General features: G+C 37.2%; 1 protein-coding gene across 8 annotated transcripts in view; it reads right to left on the bottom strand.

Annotated features, from left to right (window-relative positions):
• The window catches only part of RGS7 (regulator of G protein signaling 7), a 516,676-nt gene that overhangs the window by 168,527 nt on the left and 321,387 nt on the right, over positions 1-26,762 (bottom strand). For all 8 annotated transcript variants that reach the window (XM_023247637.2, XM_023247632.2, XM_023247635.2 and 5 more), the window contains exon 4: positions 2,926-2,976. In XM_023247637.2, coding sequence (XP_023103405.1) covers positions 2,926-2,976 — 51 coding nt within the window. The remainder of the gene's footprint in view (positions 1-2,925; positions 2,977-26,762) is intronic.

Genomic DNA, 26,762 nt, shown 5'->3' with positions numbered 1-26,762 from the left:
ATACTGTTTCAAGCAATGAGAAAAACAAGCAAAAGGTATTACATACTTGTTTCCCAAATAGAGACCTAGTAATCCAGAAGGATCATACTGCAAGGACTGTGTGTGTGTCCAGGCATAAAGGGTTTGGACATCCTTAAAGAACCCCATACCTCAGGATGATAGGAGAGAAGCAGAACATTGTTGTACCACCAAAAGTAAAATAGAAAAGTACCATAGGGTCTTGGGAAGCACAGCGTACTTTCCCAGTGTGAAGCAGCATCACTTGGTGTGCCCCCAATCTAAGCTTGGTAGAAGCAAAGATTATAGACAGCCAGGAAGAGGTCCTGTCAATGTGAACATGAAATCACACAGAAGCAATGGAGTGGACCACCAACTGAAGACATTGGTGGTGGACATTATGCCTCCCGGTAGGTACCGAAATAGACAGAGATCCACCAAGGGCTAAATTCCTCCTCTTACTCTCCTGCCCCCATCCAACAGTTGATGTGCATCAATTTCCTCTCTATGAAACCAAAGTACCACTTTATTTTATCAGCTAGACTCTAACTCTGAGACTAATGCAATTTATTCTGGGCTTTGTGTTTTCATACATATTCTATGTTCTCAGCAATAGAGTTGAAAGGTATTAATAAAAGTATTAACTCTTCACACCACAAAAACATAAGCTAACTTTGTAACTATTAACTCATCAACAACAACAACAAATCACACAAACAGAAACCTGCATCCAGTATTAAAAATTAGGGAAGGGTGCCAAAACACATGACTCCAAAGTCTAATATACTATTAGACTAATCTATTGGATTAGATTGCAACAGCCTCCTAAGACGGTGCAACTCTCGCCCCTTGTCCCCAGATGGGCATCAGAACCTGCTCCTTTCCCCAGGAACTGGTGTCTTCTTCCAACTTGCCATAAAATCCTTTCAAAAATGATTGACATCTAGAACTTCCAACAATCCTAGAGGTCTTCAAACAACCACTTCACAACGAGATAGAAGCCTGACAGAAGTTCCTGTCTTCTTTTGAAATTTTCAGAAAATTTGTACGGTTAAAATTAGACCTTTTATTATAACAATTATTTAGTCTCTCTTTATGAGAAATTCCAAAATACTACGATTAATTTCATATCTGCATCCATCAGAGTGAGTTTCATGATGTCAGTTATGTTCTTGACCCTATTTAATCAGAATCATGCTGCCAGATTGATTCATTTCTGTGTGCACATCTGTTATATCTTCAGAGCAGTCATCAATGCTTCTCACTCTTCTTAAAATCTAGCCTTTTACTCTGCAGAGGTTAAACTAGTTCATTCAAACCAATCAACCAATCAGAAATGTTTTTTTGGCCAGTCATAAATATAACTAAAGAACATATATGTTCCTTCCTGGATATGATTGAATTTATCTTTCCCATGTACCTTCTAATGAAGCTTTACAATTTCCTTAAACTGTTGAGCAGCCAAATAAAATCAGTTTTCAGACACATTATAGCTAAAATTGTATCTCATGTGTAAATTATAAACACTGATTGTTTCCTACTGGCTTATCATATCTGTACCTGTTTCCTGCTTCTTAGACTATTACCAAAGTGCACTTTGGGTCTTAGCTTACAAGAAATATTCTTGAATCCACTTCACCCTTTGAGCAATAATATTTCTTGTAAATCAGTAGTTTCTTGGTTTTCAGTGACTGTGCCAAATGGGGCTTTGGTCTGGTGCTACAGTTTGTAAAGTCAGACTGACATGAGGCTAAAATGTAAACTTGATAAGACTGTGGCTCCCTATGCCAGTAACTATCTCTTCTTGTCACTTAGTAACAATATGATGCTGGCCATAGGTGCTTCAACTTTAATTGTTTTAATCCTTTTTAACCTACTAGGATAGGCATGCTAAAAGCTCACGTACCAGATGAGCAGGGGGTGTGCACAGGCATTTATGTATGAAATTACACCTACAGTTTCTGATAACATGGCTTTATAAAGTTAGCTCAAAAGAAGGAAAAATACAAACTTTGCCTTTCAATGTACTGTTATTTCTAAACCATTCTAAGGTGGTAACCAACCGAGGCAGCAGCAAAAGCCATGCTGAACTCTTTTCTAATTGATGTGACAGTTTATTGTGTGGTTGGTGTATTGCCCTCTTTCCCTACCAAGTCATTCTCAGTCACTGTAATACCAATTTTTGTAAGTTTTTTGTTTGTTTGATTTCTCAGCATCCTCTCTAAACAAAACACATCTTATTTTTCACTTTAGGGATGTAAACTGTTTACTGCATGTAAAAGCTCTTACATGACATTTTAAAAAAGCCATTAAATGCCTTCCATATGAAGAATTTGTTCTAGGCAATGCACAATGTGAGCTGGTAGAAACTGTTCCCAAACTGTGGAAATCAGCTCAGTGCTCCAGAACAGACATAATGTCCACCACAGTAAATGGCTCCATGACTTAAATAAGAGCACTAAAAAATCATGTAGGCATGATCAAAGAATCAAAATTACAAATAACATTGTCTTCAACCTCATGCAAAAATGAAGTTAAGGAAAGATTATAAATTAATGAAATTTACCCTTATGTGTTTTATGAAGGGCAATTTCATTACTTCATAGTCATATATAATATAATCACATATATTATATCTACAATCAATTACGAGCATGTATACAGATTACCCATTCTGCAATTGCCAATCATCTGAATCAAATTTTATGAAATGGAACATTAACTATGTGAAAAATTGTTAAAATACACTAAATAAATTTTAGTTAAAATATGTTGATTGCCATAAAATTTGTATAAATGCTAAAAGCATAGTTTAGATGTAATTATAATTTTTCACATTGGCTTGCTTGTCATATTAGCCCTGAGAAAAACATATTTCTTAAAATCACAAAGAAAATAATTCTATCAACGGGAAAATGATTTATTTACCTGGATCTTCTATAGTTAGGTTCTTTATTAACCACTGAACAATGTCTGACCCTAGAAAAAGAAAAACACAAATATTTGTGAACATTTGTTTATATATGTTAACTCTAAGAACTTGCAACTTTTGTCACTCACGTTAGTAAGAATGTTTATTTTTTTAGTTTATGTTTTTGAGCATTTAAATATATATATATATTAAAGACATATATATATGTTTATTAAAGTATAGTTGACACACAATGTTACATTAGTTTCAGGAGTACAACATAGCGACTCAACAAGTCCACACATCATGGTGTGCTCACAGCAAGCATAGCTATCATCTGTCAGCCTATAACACTATTACAATACCATTGACTCTATTCCCAATGCAATACTTTTCATCCCCATGACTTATTTACCGTGTAACTGGAAGTCTTTACCTCCTACTACCCTTCACCCATTTTGCCCATACCGCCTCCCCTCTCTCCTCTGGCAACCACTAATTTGTTCTCTGTATGTATTTCTCTGAGTCTGTTTCTGCTTTGTGTTAAAATTCCAGATCTAACATGAAATCATATGGCATTTGTATTCCTCTGTTTGACTTATTTCACTTAGTGTAATACCCCCATAGAAGTCCATCCACACTCAAATGGCAAGACTGGGTGTTTCTAATTGTTACAATAACATTAAAGATCAACCACATATGGAGTACTGAAAACAGAATGTGAATACATAGTTTGTTTTCAACGAGCCCAGGTGAATACTAGTAAATTATTTAATATTAAATATTTAGGCACAAAGGTTTAATATACCTGTACTGGATAAAATGATTCATTCATCTGTTCATTGAATAAATGCTTATTGAATGCCCACTATGTCTATTTTTTCCTTTTTTTTTTCAAATTTTTATTCAAATTCTAGTTAGTTAACATATAGTGCAATACTGGTTTCAGGAGTAGAGTTCAGTGATTCATCACTTACATACAACACCCAGTGCTCATCACAAGTGCCCTCCTTATTACCCATCACCCATCTAGCCCATCCCCACACACCTCCCTCCATCGGCCCTCAGTTTGTTCTCTATTGTTAAGAATCTCATATAGTTTGTTTCCTTCTCTCTTTGTTCCTTCTTCCCTCCATATGTTCATCTGTTTCTTTAATTCCACGTATATGTGACATCATATGGTATTTGTCTTTCTCTGACTTATTTTCCTTAGCATAATACACTCCAGCTCCATCTATGTTGTTGCAAATAAATGCCCACTATGTGTGAAGCATAATTCTGAGCATGGCATAACCAATATTTTATAAGATGGTCCCTTATATCGACTCTCAAGCTAAACCAAATTTGTTGTTAGCTTTTAAACACTCCTGTATGTTTCAAGTCTCCATGTCTTTATAGTACTATTCCCTTTGACTGAAATGTCTTACCACTATTTTCAAGACACTCAAGACTCATTTACAATAGAACTTTCCTTAACCCTCACTTTTGTCCACTGAGTTTACAACAACCTCCATTGGAATTCACTGGTACCTGTGTAGAATTGTATTGTAGGATAGATCACACAATGTTACAGCTGTTTATTTGAATAATGCCCTCAAGGAAGTACCTTGAAGTGGGGTACCATATTCATGTTTCTATATTCAGAACATAGCAAGTGGTTAATAATGTAGGATGAATAAAAAAAAATATTAAATATGTGTTTTTACTTCCTAAAGAAGGAATGTGGGATGGTCTGCAGAAAATGTAATGTTTGAGCTAGATTTTGATCTATGATAGACAAAACTCAGTTGCTGGAGGCCTATGTCAAAGTAAAAAAGGGGGAAATAGCCAGCAAAAACTGTCTGGTGTATTCTTTCTATATACTCCATGCTGGGAATAACAGGAACTTGACACTAATAAAAGTATTCACAGTGTATTCAGCAGATCTTGAACTCCAGGCTAAAGAATTTGGATTTTTTTTTTCCCCATAAGTCAGGCAGAGAAAGGGAGACATGGTATGTTTGTTGTGTTTGTTTTGAACAGAAGAATAACCTTATCAAAACAAGTTTAAGGAATTTGATTGGCAATACATAGGAAGTGCCTTGGGCCAGTCAAAAAGAAAGCAGGGCAGCCAACATTTCTACTGGTTGAGATCCAGGATTGAAAGAAAAAGTACTGAACTAGTGTACAAGTGGGTTAAAGCAAAATTAGAGGCTTGCTTCTGGACTTTGTGACTAATTTGGTATGGAGGTGGCCAGTGGAAGAACGGAGAGAACTCAAGGTTTCCAGTGCAGGAGCACTGTGGACGAAAAGGATGGTGAAAATATGAGCAGAAATGGGAGATTCAGGAAGAAGACTTGATCTACCTGAAATATTAATTCCTATTTAAATTTGGCTTTCAGCATCATTCATTTATACATAAAACAGCAAAAAATATGTATGAAAATAGTTTTGTCTACATAGTAAGCTGCACCAGGACTACATGAATGAACTTTCATGTGAGCTGAGATTCTACTTCTGCTCTCAGGGACTGGCCTCAGTTGCATCTCAGATGTGTATATGTACACATGACTGACATTAACAATGGCTAAATAATTATTACTGCTTGATGCAAAATAGCTCAAAGCTATCTTCAAAGTAAATCTGGGGGAGCCTAGCCAGCTCAGTCAGTAGAGCATGCGACTCGATCTTGGGGCTATGAGTTCAAGCCTCATATTGGGTGCAGAGATTACTTCAAACAACTTTAAAAATAAAATAAATACACTTGATTATCAAATTTGAGAACAATATCCTAAAAGTTATGAAAACACTAATACTCAACGTTGATTTCCATACGCATGCATTTTTAAAAAGACTTCACATGTTGAATCTAACGTATATTCTTTTATAGGTTTTGTTTACAACTGCCATTGATTTCAATACATGTGAGAACATGGATTCACCTAGATCCTAAAGCAGCTCTGAGGTAAGGGAGGAAGGGAAACCACTCACGAGAACACAGGTATTTCAGAGAGCTACGTTCAGGATTACAACCTAAGGTTGAGGCATGGTCACCCCTTTAAAAAAGAGGAGGACTCAGTTTTTCAAATATGTATGTATTAATACTTGACAAATGTAGAATTCCAGGTATTCAAATCTTATGTGCTATCTCCAGGTAACTTGCTCATTTTCCACATTTGAGCATCTACTTGGGGAACATATGTGAGCAGCCACTGGACTTTTTCCATTTTTTCGAAGAGAGCCAAACATTGGTTCCAAGACTATAATTTTCTCTTAGTGTAAAAAATGATTTAAAAATGCTTTTAGAAGGAGTTTTTTTTAAGTTTTCTTCTTTTTTTACTGAGCAGAAAGAAATACAAAAAAGCCTAATTTGAAACTACATTTAATTCAGGAAACAGGAAACTTTCTTTCCTAGCCTAGATTTGAGTACTTCTATTATGGTCATATTCTCTGCTCAGCTCTGAAAGGGATGATTGCACCACTTGTCAATATCACTTAGCAGATGCTATAGTGGTTTTATTGTTGTGTGGTCACCTCAATATATTTATGGCTTTAAGTGGAACATTATGAATTACTTTATTGTTAAATGTATACCCAAACTCACCATATTCACCTATTCTGCATCTATGACAGCAAGATCTTAACTCCAAGAGAAAGGTAGGACACAGAGAGAAAAAAAAAAATCCAGCATCATGATGGAAAAAGAAAACTGAAAGAGAAATGTGGTATCACAGTCATATTGAGACCTACAATTCAAACTTAAAAGGGTGCATCACAGCCAGGAGGGGTGTAGGAAAGAATGGCACATTTCTAGCAATGTGTCTCAGCCTTATGTTTAATGAATAAATGAACAGATATGTATATATGTTATATATATGTGTGTATAATGTATATATAATGTATATTGTATATATAATGTATATATAACATATATGTGTGTATAATGTATATATCCAGAGTATTTTAGCATGCATGCATCTTTATTTTCAGTGCCTTACAGTAACATGAAGAATTGTTTTCTCATTGTTTTTCGTTTCTTTAAAAGATGGCAAAGAGCTATTGAAACTAGCTAAGGGATGCAACAATATCTTAAACCCCAATAAATAAAAAAAATACCTCTATGACTATAACTACCAGAAACTTTAGCCCTGAGCAGGACCTATCATTGCTTTGAATTCTTAGAGGTTACTCTTGTAACCTTTAGAGTTACAAAATTATGTGTTCTCTGTACTTAGCAGAAACAGTACAGGTTTTGTTATTGTGTAATCCCAGTAATCTATGACTCGAAATGAAAACACGTTAAGACTGTTCCTCATACACTGCTCATAGTTGCTCACATGCTGTACTGTTTCTTACTTCCATGACTTTGATGGTGCTATTCCATTTCCATCTCTTTTTCCTTTGGCCAATTTCAACTCAGCCCATTAAAGTTCAGGTCACACATTAACGATTCCAGGAAACCTACTCCACCCACTCCTCCTGCAGGGGGGTGTATTCATCTTTGGATCCCAAACACCCAAACCAGTGCCTCACATGTAAAAGATGATCAGTAAATGTTGAAACAATGGAAGAAATGACCGCAAGGTTCCCTCTCCAGATCATTCTCTAAGAAAGTTTACAAAAAGATGGCATCCATCATACAAAGAATATTAGATTGGCATATAGTGTTCAGCCACCATAATCACCTTTCACAGTGATACTTGTCCCATTTAAAGGCTATCTCTTTACCACTCCACCCACAATTAAAGCAAAACAAAGTAAGACATTTAGACATCAGTATTATTTCCTCACCCAGGCTATGGAACTGAGTGGAAGGGGCTTCCCCAATTCTGGCTTCTGCTGCAGACTGACAAGACCTGAGCCAGGTCCTGTCCTATACCTGCATTACTTCCATTATACCCATGTTCCCTCTACTGATTAGAGCACACTCTCTCAGCTATAAGTGTCAGCTACAGCTATCTGCTACTGAACCTGATGGGAGGCTCACAAAGAGAAAAATATTGTGAAACTTTTGCACATATATATGAGGACTTTGTAAAGCAACCAAAATGTTACACTTTTGATTTGTATCCTTTACGAAAATACTCATTTTGTAATTTCTGCTAAAGCCATTAATGAAAATTTTAGCTCTTAATCAGTGGAAGAAGCCCAAATATTCCTTTTCAATATTTCTCTTTCAGGAAAGTAAATAGGCTCTTTGCCTGGGGTAGAGTTCCTGGATTGGTTTTCAAGCAGATGTTTAATCAAGATCATGACAGTTTATCTGCACTTTTTAAACTTTGTTATGTAAGTTCCATAAACCATAAAAAGATTTCTTCTGACACAAAACAAGGACTTTGTGACTCTTCAAAGCCTAAGAAGCCGTAAAGTTAGAAAGTAAAAACAGCAAAGCAGCAAAGATAGCAATAATCAAAGGATATGAGAATATCAAGATGACCCTAAGGACAGTTTCCCACCCTCTCCCAGAACTCAAAATGATTACTGACCAACCAGAGAAGCTTTTTTTTTTCCAAATTGTCTGCTCAGCAACACCACTTGTCTCTTCTATGAGATGGTAAGAATACATGAAATGTTGTGGAATTAGGCAAGGGAAGGGGAAAATGGTTCCTTGCTGTAGTCTTTGTTGTGATACACAACACTGTGAAAAATCAAGAGAAGGATGAGTTTGCCATAATGTTTCCTCACGATAGGGAGAGAGGATCCCTTTGAAGAACCATTTTTAAAATTCTATTTTATTTTTCTGTTTTTACAGTTCTTCAGACTCACAAGAAATTAAATAATTAATAAAAGTAGAAGATGTGCAAATAAAATATGAGTTAATGTGCAAATAAAATAACTATGAGTTAGCTAATCATTGGAATTTACCAATTCTATATGCTAGCCACTAGGCATAAAGAAAAGATTGTAGACCATTCCCGTCCTCAACACTTAAATCTCTTTAAAACTAAACACAGGCTATGTCTCATTGTCTCTGTGAGGAACTATGAGATGAAGAAAATATGTATTTATTGATAAATAAAAATTTCCTCCAGTGAAGTCTACAGTTGCAATAGGAAGTTAGAGCAAACTAACATTTACCGAGTTTTGGGTGCATAATATGGCAGGTATTTCACATAAGTTTCCATTAAAATCTCTACTTCAGCTTTTAATAGTAAATTCTCAGAAATATACCAAATGAAAATATCCAGAACCAAAATAAGAATGAACCATCCCAAAGGTATATTTAAATATGCCTCTCTCCTAATGAAAAGTTTGCAATGATCTTTTCATTGGCATCTGGAATCTGAAGACTTGAATGGCATACAAGGTCTTCCATGGCATGCCTCCTCTCTACCTCTCAGCCTCAGATCCCACCCTTCCATCTTCTGGATATTACAACTTAACAGCATCAATTTGAACTTCTTTGACCATAAATAGCATGATACTTTACACTCTATGCTTTTACAGACACTGTATATTCTGGTTGGAATAACTTCCTCCATTTAAGACACAGCCCAAGTATCACTTTCTCTTGGAAGTTGTCTTGGTTATGATCCCCTTCACCTCCTGTTGCACCTGTTCCTGCCCTGGGATCTCATAGTACCATGTCCATTCTTCCATTACAACATACCACGTTGAACATATAGCATCTAAACATGTATCCCTAGAGTAGAATCCTCCAGTACTTGAGCACAGCACCTGGGAGAGCCTCAAAAACTACTAGCCAAGATTTGAAACTAATTTCCCAAAGACCAAACTCAGAATATAGTATTCCTTAACACCATGGAATCTTCCTGTATTTTGAGGTAGTTATTGGAATTCTTTAACTGTTATTGCTAACCAAACAAGCTTATATTTTCAATGCTATGAAATTAAGAGGTATTTGATTTCTTTGGATTAACAATATCTTGTAAATAATCAGAATTTTAATAACAATTGTTAAAGAGAGTAAAAAGGTAGTAATTTTGAACAGTGCCTTTTAAACTGGAAACTCTTCATTTTGATAAATAATAATGGTACTTTTGAGATAAATACATATATCCTGTTGATGATATTTATATTTAAGCACTTCTACTTTGCCTCATTTGGTCAATAAAGTTAATATATTCAGAGTTGAAAAGTAATTATACGTGGTCCACAACTACATTTTGGTAATTTTATTTTTTAATTAAACTTTTTAAGAATAGACTTTATTTTCTAGTTCACATAAACTTAAGCAGAAGGTACAGAGATTTCCTATATACCTCCTGTCCTCATACATGCATAACCTTTCCCAGTACCAAACCCTACCAGAGTCCTACATTTGTTACAGTTGATGAAGGTGCATTAACACATCATTATCACCCAGAGTCCCTAGTTTATATTAGAGTTCACTTAGTGTTCTACATTCTATGGGTTTAGACAAATTTATAACGACATGTATCCACCATGTTGTATCATGCAAAGTAGTTTCATTGCCTTGAAAATCCTCTAAATTCCACTATTCATCTCACTCTCTCTAACCTCCATCAACTAATGATCTCTTTATGGTGTCCATAGTTTTGCTGGTTCTAAAATGTTGCATCATTTGAATCATACAGTATGTAAGCTTTTCAGTTTGACTTCTACAGTTAGTAATATGCATTTGAATTTCTTTCATGTCTTTTCATGGTTTGATAACTCATTTCTTAGCACTACGCATTGCTTGAGGGTGCCTAGAATATGCAATGGGGAAAGGATAGTCAACTCAATGAATGTTGCCTGGGGAACTAGATAGTCGCATTCAAAAGAATGAAATTAGACCCCTGTATTACACCATACACAAAAATCAACTCAAAATGGATTAGAGATTTGAATTTAAGAACTGAAACCATAAAAATAAAGCATAAAGAAGATCCTTGACATTGGCCTTGGCAACAATTTTCTAGGTATGATATCAAAAGCTCAGGCAACAAAAACAAAAATAAAATAATAAGTGGAAATATATCAAACTAAAAAGCATCTGAATAGCAGGGTAAATAATGAACAAAATGAACACAGAACCTACGAATTGGGAGAAAATATTTACAAACTATCTTATAAGGGGTTAATATCCAAGATATATAAGAAATTCCTACAACTCAATAGAGAAAAAATATGGCCAAAGGATCAGATAGATGGATAAAGAATAGGTGTGATAGTATTCAGCCTTAAAAAAGAAGGAAACCCTGCTATTTGCAATGACACAGATGGAGAACATTATGTGATATAAGCCAGATACAAAAAAAGACAAATATTGCATGACCTCACTTATATGTGGGATCTTGAGTTCATAAAAGCAGAGAATGGAATTGTAGTGGCTAGGGACTAGAGGGTAGAGGGTGGAGGTGGAATGGAAACATGTTGGCCAAAAGGTACAAAGTGTCAGTTATACACTATGAATAAATTCTGTACAGCTAGTGTATAACCTGGTGACTATAATTAATGGTATTGTACGGTATACCTGAAATTGGCTACAAGAGTATAACTTTAAGTGTTCTCACAACAAATAATGGTAACTATGTGAAGGGATAGATATGTCAATTAGATTGATTGTAATAATCATTTTCACAATGTATACACATATCAAAAGATCAAGCTGTATACCTTAAATATATGCAATTTTTATTTGTCAATTATACCTCAGTAAAGCTCCCTAACCCTCTCTCTGCCACATGAAGATACAAAAAGTACGTAGTCTGTGGGCTGGATGAGGGCTCTTAGCCAACCATGCTGACATCCTGATCTTGGACTTCCAGTCTCCAGAACTGTGGAAAATAAATTTCTGTTGTTTACAAGCTATCCGGTCTATAGTGACTAAGCCTGAGCTGACTAAGGTGAAGGACAAGTTCCAAGGTTTGACAACTATGAATGAAGCTGATCTGTGTGCAAGTTTTGTGTTTACAATTCCTTTGAATATATACTGAGGAGTGCAATTGTAGGGTTCAGAGCATGTTTGTTTGGTTTTATAAGACATCACCAACCTGTCTTCCAAAGTGGCGGTACCGTTTTGCATTTCCACAAGCAGTGAATGAGATTTTCTGTTGCTCTTCATCCTCAACGGTATTTCGTATTGTCACTGTTCTGGATTTGGGCGGTTCTAACAGGTGTATGGTGGTAAAATGTTTAAATTTGCATTTTTTTGATGACATATGATGTAGAACATCTTTTCATGTGCTTATTTGCCATCTGTATATCTTCCTTTGGGGGGGGAATCTGGTTTTAATAAACGTTGGATTTAATAAACCTTTTAATAAACCTTTAAACCTTGGCTCAGGTTTTAATCGAGTTGTTTTCTTATTGTTGAGTTTCAAGAATTATTTGTATATTTTGGATAACAGTCCTTTATCAGATGTGCCTTCTGCAAATATTCCTTCTAGGCTATAGCTTATCTTTTCATTCTCTTGACATTGTCTTTCACAGAATATAAGTCTTTAATTTTAATAATGCCCAGGTTATCAACGATATCTTTAATGGATTGTGGCTTTGGTGTTGTTATCTAAAAAGTTCTTGCCATACCAAAAGTCAACTTTTGGACCAAAAGTTTTCTCCTATGTTATCTTCTGGAATTTTTATAATTTTGAATTTTGCTTTTAAGGTCTATGATCCATTTTGAGTTAATTTTTGTGAATAATATAAGGTCTGTGTCTAGATTTATTATTATTATCTTTTTGCAGGTGGATATCCAGTTGCTCTAGCACTATTTTTTTTGTTTAAAGGACTATCTTGGGGCACCTGGGTGGCTCAGTCAGTCCAGTGTCCAACTTCGGCTCAGGTCATGATCTCACGGTTTGTGAGTTTGAGCCCCACATCAGGCTCTGTGCTGACAGCTCGGAGCCTGGAGCCTGCTTCGGATTCTGTGTCTCCCTCTCTCTCTGCCCCTCCCCCGTTCATGCTGTGTCTCTCTAGGTCTCAAAAATAAATAAATGTTAAAAAAATTTTTTTTTAAATAAAACAAAAATCAATTTACTGATAACAATGATATAACTTGCTGGTATTTTGATTGGGATTCACTGAATCTACAGATCCAGTTGGGAAGAACTGACAGCTCAACAATATTAAGTCTTCCTGTTCATGAATGTGGAATTTCTCTTTATTTATTTAGTTCTTTTTTTATTTCTTCCATCAGAGTTTTTTAGCTTTCCCCATACAGATCTTCTACATATATTTTCTTAGATTTATACCTAATTTTCCTTAATTAAACTTTTAATTTCAAAAAGAAGTATAGATTCACATGCAGTTGTAAGAAGTAATACAGAGGAATACCATGTACCCTTTATGCAATTTCCACCAAAAGTTAACATTTTGCAAAACTATAGTGCAATATCACAACCAAGATACTGGCATTAATACAATGAAGTTATATTCTCATCACTACATCACTGCATCACTGCATCCTCATCACTACAAGTGTCCCTCATGATGGTCTTTTATAGTCACACTCAATTGTTTTTAACCCCTGGCAACCACTAATCTATTCTTCCATTCTACATTTTATCATTTTAAGAATATTTTAAGAATATTATGTAAATAGGGTCATACCATACACAAACTTTTAACATTGACTTTGTTTTTCACTTGCTCAGCATAAATCACCGGAGATTCACTCAAGTTGTTGCACATATCAATAGTTCATTCCTTCTTATTGCTGATATTACACTGCTATGAGCATATCAGACTATTTAATCATTCACCCGTCGAAGAACATATTTGTCAGTTTTGGCTATTATGGATAAAGAGGCCGTGCTATAAACATTTCTGGGCAAATTTTTGTATGAATATGCATATATTTTTATTTCTCTAGGATAAATGTCTGCAACCACAATTGCTGGGTCTTTTGGTGTTTCTTTTTTTGTTAGTATGAAATTTATTGTCAAATTGGTTTCCATACAACACCCAGTGTCTCATTTAAAAAAAAGTGTTTTTGGGGCGCCTGGGTGGAGTAGTCGGTTAAGCGTCCGACTTCAGCTCAGGTCACGATCTCGCGCCCCTCCCCTGTTCATGCTCTGTCTCTCTCTGTCCCCAAAATAAATAAATGTTAAAATAAATTAAAAAAAATAAATAAAATGTTTTTGAATGTTTATTTGGGGGGGGGGGAGCAGACAAAGAGGGAGACACAGAATCTGAAGCAGGCTCCAGGCTCTGAGCTGTCAGCACAGAGCCTGATAGGGGGCTCGAACCCACAAACCATGAGATCATGACCTGGGCTGAAGTCAGACACTTAGCTGACTGAGCCACCCAGCGCCCCCCACCCCTCTCCACTTTTCTTTTAAAGCAATGGCCAAACTATTTTTGCATTGTGGCTATTTTCCATAGCCACAAATTTTGTGGTGAAAATTTTGTGGTGAAAATTCACTGTCATTTTAATTTGCATCTTCCTGATGGTTAATGATGCTAGCCTGTTTTCATATGCTTATTTGATGTATCTATTTTGATTTTTCTAAGTGTTTTTCAGGGTATTGCTTTGTATAGCCTTTCATAGTTACTGTTAACATTACATTACATACACAGAACTTATCACAGCCTCTTAGTGTGTCATCATTTTACCAGTTTGAATGACACTAAAAATCTTGTGTTCTTTCTTGTCCCTTTAATCTCCATTTTATAGTCTTTCCTAAGCAATTATTCTATATATATTGATAACCACATCGTGCTTTGTTATATTTTTTTCTTCAACAATCAAACAATTTAGAAAACTGAAGATATGGTAAACCTAGTGTATTTGCCTATATACTCACTTACTATGTTTTTCTTCTTTTCTGATCTTTTAAGCTTCCTTCTTTTAGTGTTTCCTTTCAATTTAGAAAACTTGCTTTGGCCATTCTATTCAAGTAGGTTAGCTAGTGACAAATTCTCTCAGTTGTCCTTCATCTGAGAATGTTTTTATTTCCCCTTTACTTCCCAAGGAAATAATACTGGGCGTGGTATTCTGGGTTGACAACTACCTTCTTTCAGCATTTAAAAATTTCATGTCATTTCCTTGTGTCTTCCACGGCTTCTGATGAGAAACCTGTGGCTATTTGAATTGTTTTTCCCTTCCAGTTAAAGAGTCGTTTTTCTCTGACAGCTTTCAATTTTCTTGTTATTGTTGTCTGTAGTTTCCAGAAGTTTAGTTATGATGTATATTGGTGTTGATTTCATTTGGTTAATGCGTCCTGTTCTCTCAGCTCCTTGATCTGCATGCTATGTTTGGGGAGTTTTCAGCCATTATTTCTTTGAGTACTTTTTTGCCCTAACCTTGTTTTTCATCTCCTTCAGGACTCCAATGACAGAAATGTTAGGTTCTGTGCTGCTGGTTCTAATTTTTCTATGAGGTTTCTCAAAATGAAAGCAAAGTATGGAAGTTTAAGGTAACTAAAGTGTATAGCGCTACTTTTACTGAGGTATAATTTACACACACTGATTTTTGGTATAAAATCTGGTGAATTCTGATAAATATACATACCACTTCAATTAACATACAGAAGAAAACATTTGCATTATTGTGGTATCTTAAATGCCCTTATGATTGCTTCTAGTCAAGATGACCTCATATGCTGACAAAGAAAACTAGGATTGTCATTTCTGGCACCATGTTTTAGTTTTGCCTGTCCCAGAACTTTATAAAACAAAATCTCATAGTATGTACTCGCTTGTGCCTGGTTTCTTTCCTCAACAACTGTTTTTGACAGTCATTCATTTACTGCATCATCAGTTCTCCTTCTAGGTGCTGAGTTGTTTCCACTGTACGAATATACTACAGTTTGTTTATAGAGCTTTGGGTTGTTTCTGGTTTATGGTCATTGTAAACAAAAACTGCTGTGAACATTAATGTGCATATCTTATTGTAGACATACGTTTTCATTTTATTTTGTTTTATTTCTGTGAATACCTTCCACCTGCTTTTTTTTTTTTAATTTTTTTTTCAACGTTTATTTATTTTTGGGACAGAGAGAGCCAGAGCATGAACGGGGGAGGGGCAGAGAGAGAGGGAGACACAGAATCGCAAACAGGCTCCAGGCTCCGAGCCATCAGCCCAGAGCCTGACGCGGGGCTCGAACTCACGGACCGCGAGACCGTGACCTGGCTGAAGTCGGACGCCTAACCGACTGCGCCACCCAGGCGCCCCTACCTTCCACCTGCTTTTGACAAAGACAGAATATAATATTTCTTAACCTTAAAAGTTAGAAGGTGGAGGGCAAACAAATGCCAGTGGTTTCAATGGGTCAGTAAATCTCAATCTGATACTGAACTGGCCTGAAGTATAGGTCTCATTGCTTTCACTTCAATTAAAAAGTGAAGTTTAGCAAGTATTAACTCCATCAACTTACCATCCCCGCATGTACAAATTTGTCTCTATTTATTTATTTTTAATGTTTATTTATTTATGAGAAACAGAGAGTGAGGAACAGAGAGGGAGGGAGGGAGAAAGAAGGAGAGAGAGAGAGAGAGAGAGAGAAGCAGAGAGAGGTAGAGAAAGAGAAGCCCAAGCAAGCCCTGCACTAATAGCACAGAGCCTGATGCAGTGCTTGATCTCATGAACCACAAGATCATGACCTGAGCCAAAATCAATAGGCACTCAACTGAATGAACCACCCAGGTGCCCTTAAATTTGTCTGTCTTTAAGTCTCTCCTCTCCTCTTTTCTCCCATTTTCTGAGGAAGACGGTTCTACCTTCCTACCCAAGGTGAATCCCTCCTTATCTTATTTTCTTCCCTCTCCTCAAGAGCTTCACTATACTTTGCCCTGAAGTCTTTTTCAAACTTGAAAAAAAAAATGAAACTTTACAGACAACAGCGTGGCACTCAGACTCTAGCAAGTGAGAAAATATTGCACAAACAATCCTACAATTAAATAGGTAACTAAAGTGACAAATGTGAATGCAAAAGTAAAGGGAACAAGGAAAGATGAAAACAAAGGATCCTGGTTTAGCTTGCAAGCTTGGGAGGCTTCTCTGAGCAATTGGATAGAAAATGTTGAACTATGCATGAGGGAGAATTATAGCTAAGCAAGGTCCCAGAGCAGATAGACCAGAATTAGAATCAAACTACAAGGGCTGTGATCTAGGCAGGAAGTGAAGCAAAACCCCTTTTATGAGATGGAAAGAAACAGTGTGACTAGAAAGTGAAAAGTATTTTAAAAGTGTGGAAATTGTTATGTTTACATCTCAATTTTTCCTGTGAACCGGGAAGCATAACAATTTTTTGAGGCAGCTATGGGTGACATTTGGAATTTGAAGAAAGATGTGAGGAATTGGTAGTGCCTCTTAGAAAAGCGGGAGAGGATCAGTTTGCTACTGGGTGAGTTTGGGAAGCTTGGGATCTGGACTGTGAGCACCTTCCCCCCACCACACACACACTCTCCTCCATCACCCCCATCCCCGAAATCTCCATCATCCCCTTCCCTCCTTCATCCCTACCGCCCTCCTCTCCCAACGCCTCCATCACCCCCCTCTGCACTCCCCTCCATTACCCCCTTCCCTCAAACCCCCATCACCCCATCACTCCTCCCCTCACACTCTCCATCACCCCCCTCCCTGCATCAAGTACTTCCCCCTCCTTTCTGCACACTTCCCCCAGCCCCCACCATGACACAGCTCTCAGCTATGCAGACACAACCACACCACAAAGGCAGCAGGAGGTTTTCTTGGTGTGTATGGCACAAAGACAAGCCCTGGAAGTCATTCACTGGTTGAGGGGGTTGAGAGAAACTGTTGAAAGAATTAGAGGAGATTCAAAAGTCTTGAAGTGGTAATAAAGGTAGGGAAATTCTGTCATTCCTCTTAGCCCACAGCAAATGCACAAATATGTGATGTATGGGCAAATGGTCAATCTCTGCTGTATACAGTGGCAAAGGATGCAGTGTCCCTCAGGGAAAGACCAAGTTTCTGTTAAGGCCAGGAATCTGCAAGGCAGTTTGTATATATAAGCAAGATTCAGTAACTTACATAAAACTCTAGTTTGTCTCCTCTTGAATAATAGAAAGTTACCTAGACCAGCACTAGCCAGTACCCCAGGGTAGAATGACATATGACAGTAGACCCAGAAATGGGAAGTGGGCATCTCTGTCACCTTTACAAATGAGTAGGTATGTTGGAAGGCACATTGTAAATGGCTGGAAGCAGAGTCAGTAATGGGGGACAGACTGGAAGGCAGAAGGATTAGGTCTAAGTACAGTGCAAAACTGAAGAGTTCAGCAAATGTTATAGGCTGAAATGATGTCCCTCCCGAATTCCTATGTTGGAGTCCTAACCCCCAATATCTCAGAATGTGACCAGAGGTATTCGGAGAGGTAGTTAAGGTTCAATCAGGTCATAAGAGTGAGCCCTAATCCAACGTAATTGGTGTCCTTATGTCAAGTGGAAATGAGGACATAGACATACACAGAGGGAAAACCCTGTGGAGACAGGGAGAAAGTGGCTGATGAGAGAGCATAAGGCAAGCTGAGGGCCAAGTACAGGCTAACAGCACCACACCCCTCCAGATGGGATATGTGTGATATTTCTTGGACACTCCTGGCTGCCCAAGAACAGAGGAAAGGAAAGAAAACAAATGGTTGACTGATAGAAATCAATCATGCACGGCAGGAGTCTCCTCCAGTCTACAGATATCTTAGTAAACTGCAAGAAAAAGGCAATCTTATCCATAGCCTAATCTCAAGAAACCTATAGACTTCATTGCCTGGAGCCCTAATAACACCCTCCTCAAGATGTTAAGGGGGTTGCCATCATAATGTGGGAAACAAAGGCAAAGGAAAAATTAAATTCCCTTACTGTCTACAGCCCATTGACAAGTCCTTGAAACAGGCAGAGTGACCTTTCTCTAGAGACTCAGCTGCCTCAATAATGACACTTTGCTAGGGGAAAAAGGGAATCTTGGCTTAACATTATCCTAACCCCCCAGAATCCTATGAGTCTCCTTAAATACATAAAGATTCCTTTGCAAACCTCCTTTACCTATAACTCCCAAGTATATGTTGGCAATTATACTCCAAGCATATGACCCCTGATATACATCTGAAGGGTCTCATGACTGAGGTTTTACTAACCAGCAATAAATAGTGTTTTCCTAACAACAGCTAGCCCCTCAAGGTCCTGGAAACCTCGCTTCCAAAATTCTTTAGAGACTTATGCTTTCCTTAACCCCCTCCCAACCTGTAGGTATATAATCAGTCACTCTTCACAACCCCAGGGCAGCTCTTTCTGCCCATGGGTCCTGTCCCTGTGCTTTAATAAAATCACTTTTTTTGCAACAAAGACGTCTTCAAGAATTCTTTCTTGGCCATTGGTTCCAAACCCCACCATCATTCCAAAACTCGATCAGTGGTCATATATAAGCCAAAGAGAAGCCTCACGTGAAACCAAGCCTGCTGATGCTTTGATGTCAGACATCCAACCTCCAGAACTGTGAGACAGTAAATCTCTATCATTGAAGGCAGCTAGTCTGTGGCACCTTGTTATGGTAGCCCAAGCAACCAACAGAGTAGATAAGAAGGCCTTTGGGTAGGCCCTAGAACAAAGGTATAAGAGGCATGGTGTGACTTTATGGGGTGGGGGATCTAAAGGGGACATGGCACTGAAGTGGTTGCCCATTGGTGCTATGATGAATCTCTGATGATGTACTTATTGGATAGTCAAAGCATTGGGGTCCTCTATGGAGTCATGCTGACAGCAAAATACAAACATTTACCTGGATATAGATGTTTAGGATGAAAAAAAAAATCAGCAACTTACGCTTTTGTGTTTCTAACCCAAACACACCAGGGGAAGTCCCAAATAGATGAGGAACCCTGCTTTGTAATGATCTTTCTCTGGCAAATTCAACACCCAGAAAAGAACAATTGCTGATCATCTGTAATATGTCAAGAATGTAACTGCATTTTAGAATATTTTATTCTGTCCTCCTTCCTAGAAGAAAAGACCAAGAGACAGAAATTAAATTGAAACCCATAGATCAAAAGTTTAGCTTGTCTTCAGAAATGCATCCATATATTGGTGAACATTTATAAGAGTGGTCCCTTGGTGGTTGTATGACTTTTAAGTTAATATCTTTCTTCAACCAATGCTCCAATCTCCTGCTGATCCTATCAGTGGATCTCGTCTGGGAATGTCAGCATCTAGGATGCCACAAGAGGGAAATGTGCTGACTGCCTCCCAAGGAAGAGTGATGAGTTCCACCAAAGTCTTGATCCTCTTATCAGAAATATCACCACCACCTCTCTTGCCACATGAGTTTCCCCTCTCTTGATGTGGCCCCTAGGCCTGGAAAATCTGTATAATGAGACAGTTTTCATAAATTATGTATAAGCACCACATAAATTGTTTTGGCCTCTAACCAGAACTGTATGTGTTTAATTTTAATTAAAACTGAATACATAACTCTAGTGATATAAAAGTAAGGTTTATTTTGTCTCAAGCAGAGAAAATCCTGTAAAAGAGTATGCTCCTGGGAGAGCTAATCCTTTTGGGTTAGTCTCAGAAACATAAAAGGATTTTTTTCTGAGTTCTTGGACTGCAACATTTAGGAGAAAGTACTGGTTGACTGCCATAAAAGGACAGAACCCATAATTCCTGAATAGCCAGAAATGTTTGTGGGTCCAAAGGCAGAATGCTGCATGTGCTACTTCTTAGCGCCAGGGCAGGGGCTGGCCTTGTGGAATGGGAATGACGGCAAAGGGGAACAGCCGCAGTAGAGAAACAATAGCGTCTGGACTATTTGCTCAAGGAGGACCTGGGGGAGATGGAAGAGATCCAGAAAATTTTTGAGGCTTTTGGGTGCTAGGCATGGAAGCCAAATGATAATTAAAAAATATGTGGCTTACTGGGGTTGTTGCCAGCATGGAATAGGGTAACTATAGATGAGGGTGGCCAGTTACAGACAACACTGATGGTGGTGGGGTGGTGGTGGTGGTGGTTAGAGGGGGTGCCTTACATCGATCATGTCCAGAGAATACACCATGGGCTGCACCAATGCTGGGAAGTGTGGGTGCAGCCAGGCCAGAAGGCAAGACTCAAAGACACAAGATACCTCAATGAAGGCCAGTTAGAGCCTGAGGGGCAAGGACAAGGACAAGATGCGTGTGAGAAGTTTGAGGCCCTTCCTGCAAAGCCATGTCATGTAACCTAATTATGCAGTGGAATACTAAGGAACTGGGTGTTGGTAATGTCTCTCTTGTTCCATTTTACAGTAACAGCTTCTTAAATCTACGATCAAGTGCTGTTTCCATTTGTTCTGCATGAGTGGGAAGAGGCTCATTTATTGGGCTGGATCAGAATGTCATCTAAGAAAAGGGGGAGAAAAGGAAGGAACTTGGGGAGAAACTTTACCCAAACGACAGTAAATCTCCAGGGAAGTGACAGTATAAATAGGAAGTGATTCAGTTTTATATAATAGGTAAGATTAAGCCATATTCCCAGTCTCTCACTATCCCCCTTCCTGATGATCCTTCATCTATGAATAGAAATTAGGTTCATGAAGGAGTTCAGGTCAGTTTTACAGAAATAAAAAGATGTATATTTTGTTCAACCTCATTGTGTTATGGTAGTTAATTTTAAAAAGCTGCAATAACAATCTGAAAGGGAAATTTCTTTCCATTTCATAACTCAGAAGGCTTGACTATTGCCTCCTCCCTGCTGGTGAGAAAATCCAGCTCAGTAAATGAGCCTCTTCCCACTCATGCAGGGTCCAAGGAAATGACCCTTGTCAATGAATTTAAGACACTGTTACCATAAAATGGAACAACAGAGATGTTACCTACATCCAGGTCCTTAGTGTTACACTGCGTAATTAAAATGTCTCTACCATATCATATTAGTAAAAGACATAATGGCAGGAGGGGACAAAGTGAGGAAATGTCACTTCTGAGAGTCAGAATATTAATGGGACCTTTCTGGCTGATAATGTTACTAACCTTGTTAAATCCTATTCGCAGTAAAATTCTAAGGAGTGAGAGCCAGTAAGAAGATGTCCCTCTTGAATAACTTCAGTGGCATCAGGGAATTAACTTGAGAAATGGTGGTGATGGTCTGCTCTAGATAACAGACTTTAAAACGCTGTTTCCAAAAAGATCTCAGCTGTCAAATATCACATTCAAATCACCAACCCTACGTTTTCACCTTCTTGTCTTCATGAAATAATTTCTCTTTTTCTTCATACACTTTCATGGTCTACATTTATTTTATTTGAAGTCTTAAAATACAAAGTCCAGACAGTGCTACCGTACCTAACATGGAAAATGAAAATGATTTTCTTCTGTGCATGCTCTATGTTTGCATCCACCCCTCCATGTATAAAACTTGAGTCTGTCCAATAGTCAGATAGCATTGTATAGATAGTATCTATATGTAATTATGATATTAGCCTTTCATGCAATGCTATCTAATGATCAAATTTTAAATATTAACAGGTCACACAGCACTTGATCAATTTTAAATCCACTGGACAAATGCATTGGACATTACCTATCTATATGAATTTATAGAATTAAACTTTTGCAAGCTCCTTCCAGTCATTTTGTCTGTGACCCAAATCATGTCAAGACGAAGACAGAAGAAATTCCTAGGCCAACAAGTGGGTGATGGTACAGCCATTTCCTACACAGGAAAACTGCTCAACTCATTCATATACTCATTAATATTCTTTGAATATGTATTATGTTCCAGGAAGCACCATGATAGTAGAATGCCTAGTCATATGAAGGAAGTAAAACATTCCCATAAATAAATATAGTATGAACACTTCCATATGAGTAGTAGAAATAACTACGAAAATCTTGGGAAAAAGAAATATTTCCTGCTTCTGGTGATGACAAAAGGCATTTCAGGTGGCTGTGAAGACTGAGTAGGTTTTCACCAGACTGACATAAGACCAGCACATGGGGTAGAGCAGGTTTCACAGGTTGCACTAAAGGCAAAAATTTTAATGGAAGTGCCACATAGTTCAATTCAGATGGGATACGGTATGAGATAAAACTTTAAAAAGTTGCCAGATTTCAGAAGACTTCTTCATTCTCCTGTATATATATATATATATATTAAGATTTTATTTTTAAGTAATCTCTATACCCAATGTGGGGCTCAAACTTACAATCCTGAGATCAGGAATCATTTGCTCTATCCACTGAGTCAGCCAGGCATCCCTCTCCTATATGTTTCTAAGCATTGAATCATGAGTTGAAAAATTCTCTCATGTTCTTAATTCACGATTAAAATACCTATATACAAATATCCATGATTTCAAAAGATTTGCATTTTTTATCTCCAAGTTCTTGCAGAAAGTGCAAGCCATCTCTTGGAAGCTGAGAGAAAGCCATGACTTTCAATAATACATTTTCATTTTACCTGAAATTTTAAGTTTCATATGTTCATCTGTTCCATACTTTCTAGGCTCACTGCTCTGATACAACTTAGAAGACAAAATTAAATGCAAGAATCATTCAATAAACGTTCCCATTCTGAGTTAAGATTTTCACCAATTTTTCTTGGTTGCTAAAGAGGTAAGCTGTATTCAATTTGCCTTGGCTTGAACAATTAAAAAAACAGTCTAATAATAAGACGTTAACCCATTGATATTTATAGCCTGATTTCATAGAGATACTAAGAGCCAAAGCATGTGCTCTGAGATAAATTTGCCTCCCAGAAGGTTATAGCCTTGTAAACTATGGATTAAATGATTGATCTTATACTGATTGACAGCACTGAAAAAATGTCAACCTCCATTATTTTCATGTCAGTTTCCTCAAAATTTTGGTCTATCATTATCAACTGAATTTATTTAATTAAAGAAATTAATTATTTGGGATAATTTCACTAAGATTTTTAGCCTTTTAAGAACAAGTATTTTCTTTCTTTCCAATGATTAACATTAGGATAATATCTGTTATAAAGAATCAAGTCAGGGGCGCCTGGGTGGCGCAGTCGGTTAAGCGTCCGACTTCAGCCAGGTCACGATCTTGGTTTGTGAGTTCGAGCCCCGCGTCGGGCTCTGGGCTGATGGCTCAGAGCCTGGAGCCTATTTCCGATTCTGTGTCTCCCTCTCTCTCTCTGCCCCTCCCCCGTTCATGCTCTGTCTCTCTCTGTCCCCAAAATAAATAAACGTTAAAAAAAAAAATTAAAAAAAAAAAAAAGAATCAAGTCAGATCAGAATAAGACATTGGCTTGCTCTGATTCTCCATTTTAGTTGTCTCTTCAAGTTGGAAAATTAACCAAGTTCTGTCTTGTACTATAGTTAGAACACTCCCATATAGATCAAAATCACAGAATTTTAAGACCATTATGTAATGGAGTCAAGCTGTTTGCTCAATGCATAAGTGGATCTGAATTTATTATTTAATTTATAAGGTTACAAGAAAAGTGCTCAGCTAAAAATAATTAATCAGGAAATAGACAGAACTACCTCATAAGACTATGGAAGAAGTCACATGTAGGGAATGAGGCAGGGTGGGATTATGTGGCATATGGGGAATGATGATGAGTTGGCCCCTATATCATACCAAACCAAGCTTAAATTCCTTAGCAAAAATGTTACATGAGGGGCGCCTGGTGGCTTAGTAGGTTAAGCCTCTGAATATTGATTTTGGCTCAGGTCATGATCTCATGGTTTGTGGGTTTGAACCCTGCATCAGTCTCTGCATTGATGGTATGAAGCCTACTTGGGATTTTCTCTCTCTCCCTCTCTCTGCCCTTCCCCTGCTTGTGCACTTTCTCTCTATCCCCAAAATAAATAAACATTAAATAAATAAATAAATAAATAAATAAATAAATAAATAGTATGTATGTATGTTACATGAAAACTCCTGATATGAAAATGAATACAGATAAGGAAATTAGGTCTAGAAAGTTTACGTGACTTTGCAATGCCATACTGGGAGAGAATCCAGACTAGAAAAATCTTTCTCTTTCCTGCTACGCAGCATCTTCCTGAGTCTTTATGTTCTCACCGGGTTTTTATAGACAATGCATTGTGGAATGTAATTTTTTAAATCCAATTTGACTATCTCTGTCTTTACCTGGCATTTTTATGCTATTCATATTTAAAGTCATTATTTATATATTTGGATTAAAATCGACCATCTTTGTACATGTTTTCTACCCATTGCACTTGTTTTTTATTTCTTTTTCCCCTCCCTTGCTGTCTTTTCTTTTAACTGAGCATTTTATATGATTCTATTTTATCTCGTCTCTCGGTGTATATAATTTATGCTTATTTTTAATTTTTAATGGTTGCCCTATGATAGACAATATACAATTTTAAATCATCTAAATCCACTTTTTTGAAAGGACAAACTAGGTTGTATTTGCATCTTCCTGTATAATCAAATCAGAATCATGGGAAACAAATTTTGAGGATGATGAAGAAAGATAACACTCAAGACCTTGGTGATGAGGTAACACGGTGCAGTAGTGAACAGCATGGACTCTGGAACAGTCTTCTAGGCTCAAATTCACACTGCATGTCTTTCTGTGCTGCAGACTCCTTCTCTGTTAAAATGGTACTGTAATAGTACCTACTTCTTTGAGTTGCAATGAATAATGAATACATTTTTATAAAGCTCTTACAACAGTGCCTGGCACAGTGTAAACACTGTTCCTAGTTACGTGACTTCTAATAACACAAACTTTGTTAGCATTTGGGCACGTTTCTTGCAGGCCTTTATGTTTTTTTTTTTTTATTTTAATACTTTCATTGAGGTATAATTCACATGCCAGAACACTCACCACTATAAAGTTTACCCTGGAGTAGTTTTAGGATAGTCCCAGAACTGTGCAACCATTCCCACAATTTCAGAACATTTCAATCACACCAAATAGAAACCCCATTCCCATTATCAGTCAGTATAAATCTATACCTGACCCTCAACCTCAGCCCTAGATAACCACTAACTACCTCTCTGTCTCTAAAGATTTGCTTATTTTTGAGTATTCATATAAATGAAATCCTCTCGATCCACTTTCGGTAACATTACACCACTTCATTATAAGTGCAGGTACCTTCTAACAGAGAATTTCTAATTCCTCCTCTCCTTTGTGACATTGCTGTCATTTAATTCACTTACCCATATGCTATAATCACCCAATGATTGTGCCTATAATTGATTTTAAAAAGCCATATTTTAGGGGCGCCTGGTTGGCTCAGTCTGTTGAGTGTCCGGCTTCGGCTAAGGTCATGATCGGTTCATGGGTTCGAACCGCGCATCAGGCTCTGTGCTGACAGCTCAGAGCCCGGAGTCTACTTCGGATTCTGTGTCTCCCTCTCTCTCTACCCCTCCCCCACTTGCACTCTGTCTCCCTCTGTCTCAAAAATAAATAAACATTAAAAAAAAATTTTAAAACCATATTTTAGACAAATTAAGAAAAATAACTTATTTTATTTTAATGTTCATTAATTTCTTTCCTGATGCTCCTGCTTTCTTTGTGCACGTGCAAGTTTCTGACCTAAGTCATTTTACTTCTGCCTGAAGAACCACTTTTCACATTTCCTGCAAGGCAAGGCTGAAGGCAGTGACTTTCTTCCATTTTTACTTGTGTGAGAGAATCTTTATCTCTCTATCACGTTGAAGCATAAGCTAGCTAGACACAGAATTCTAGGATGGTAAATTTTTCTTTCAGTACTTCAAAGATTCCACTCCATTCTCTTCTTGACTGCATAGTTTCTAGTGAGAAGACTGCTGTCATTCTCATGCATTTCCTATTGATACATTGGTTTTTATCCCCCTGTTCCTTCTTTCAAGATTTTCTCTTTGTCTTTGGTTTACTGAAGTTTGAATATGTTATACCTAGATTTTGGTTTTATTATTGTTGTTATTATTAAAAAAAAAATCCTACTCCTCTTTCTTTTAGGCCTATTTTTTTCTACTATATCTCTTAACATATTAGTCATAGTTATGTTAAATTCCTCATCTGATAATCCCAGTATGTTTTCTA

Source organism: Felis catus, chromosome F1 (assembly GCF_018350175.1).
Source record: "Felis catus isolate Fca126 chromosome F1, F.catus_Fca126_mat1.0, whole genome shotgun sequence".
NCBI classification, from domain to species: domain Eukaryota; kingdom Metazoa; phylum Chordata; class Mammalia; order Carnivora; family Felidae; genus Felis; species Felis catus.
The sequence above is the reverse complement of the archived record's forward strand: the minus strand, read 5'-3'. Positions and strand labels throughout refer to the sequence as shown.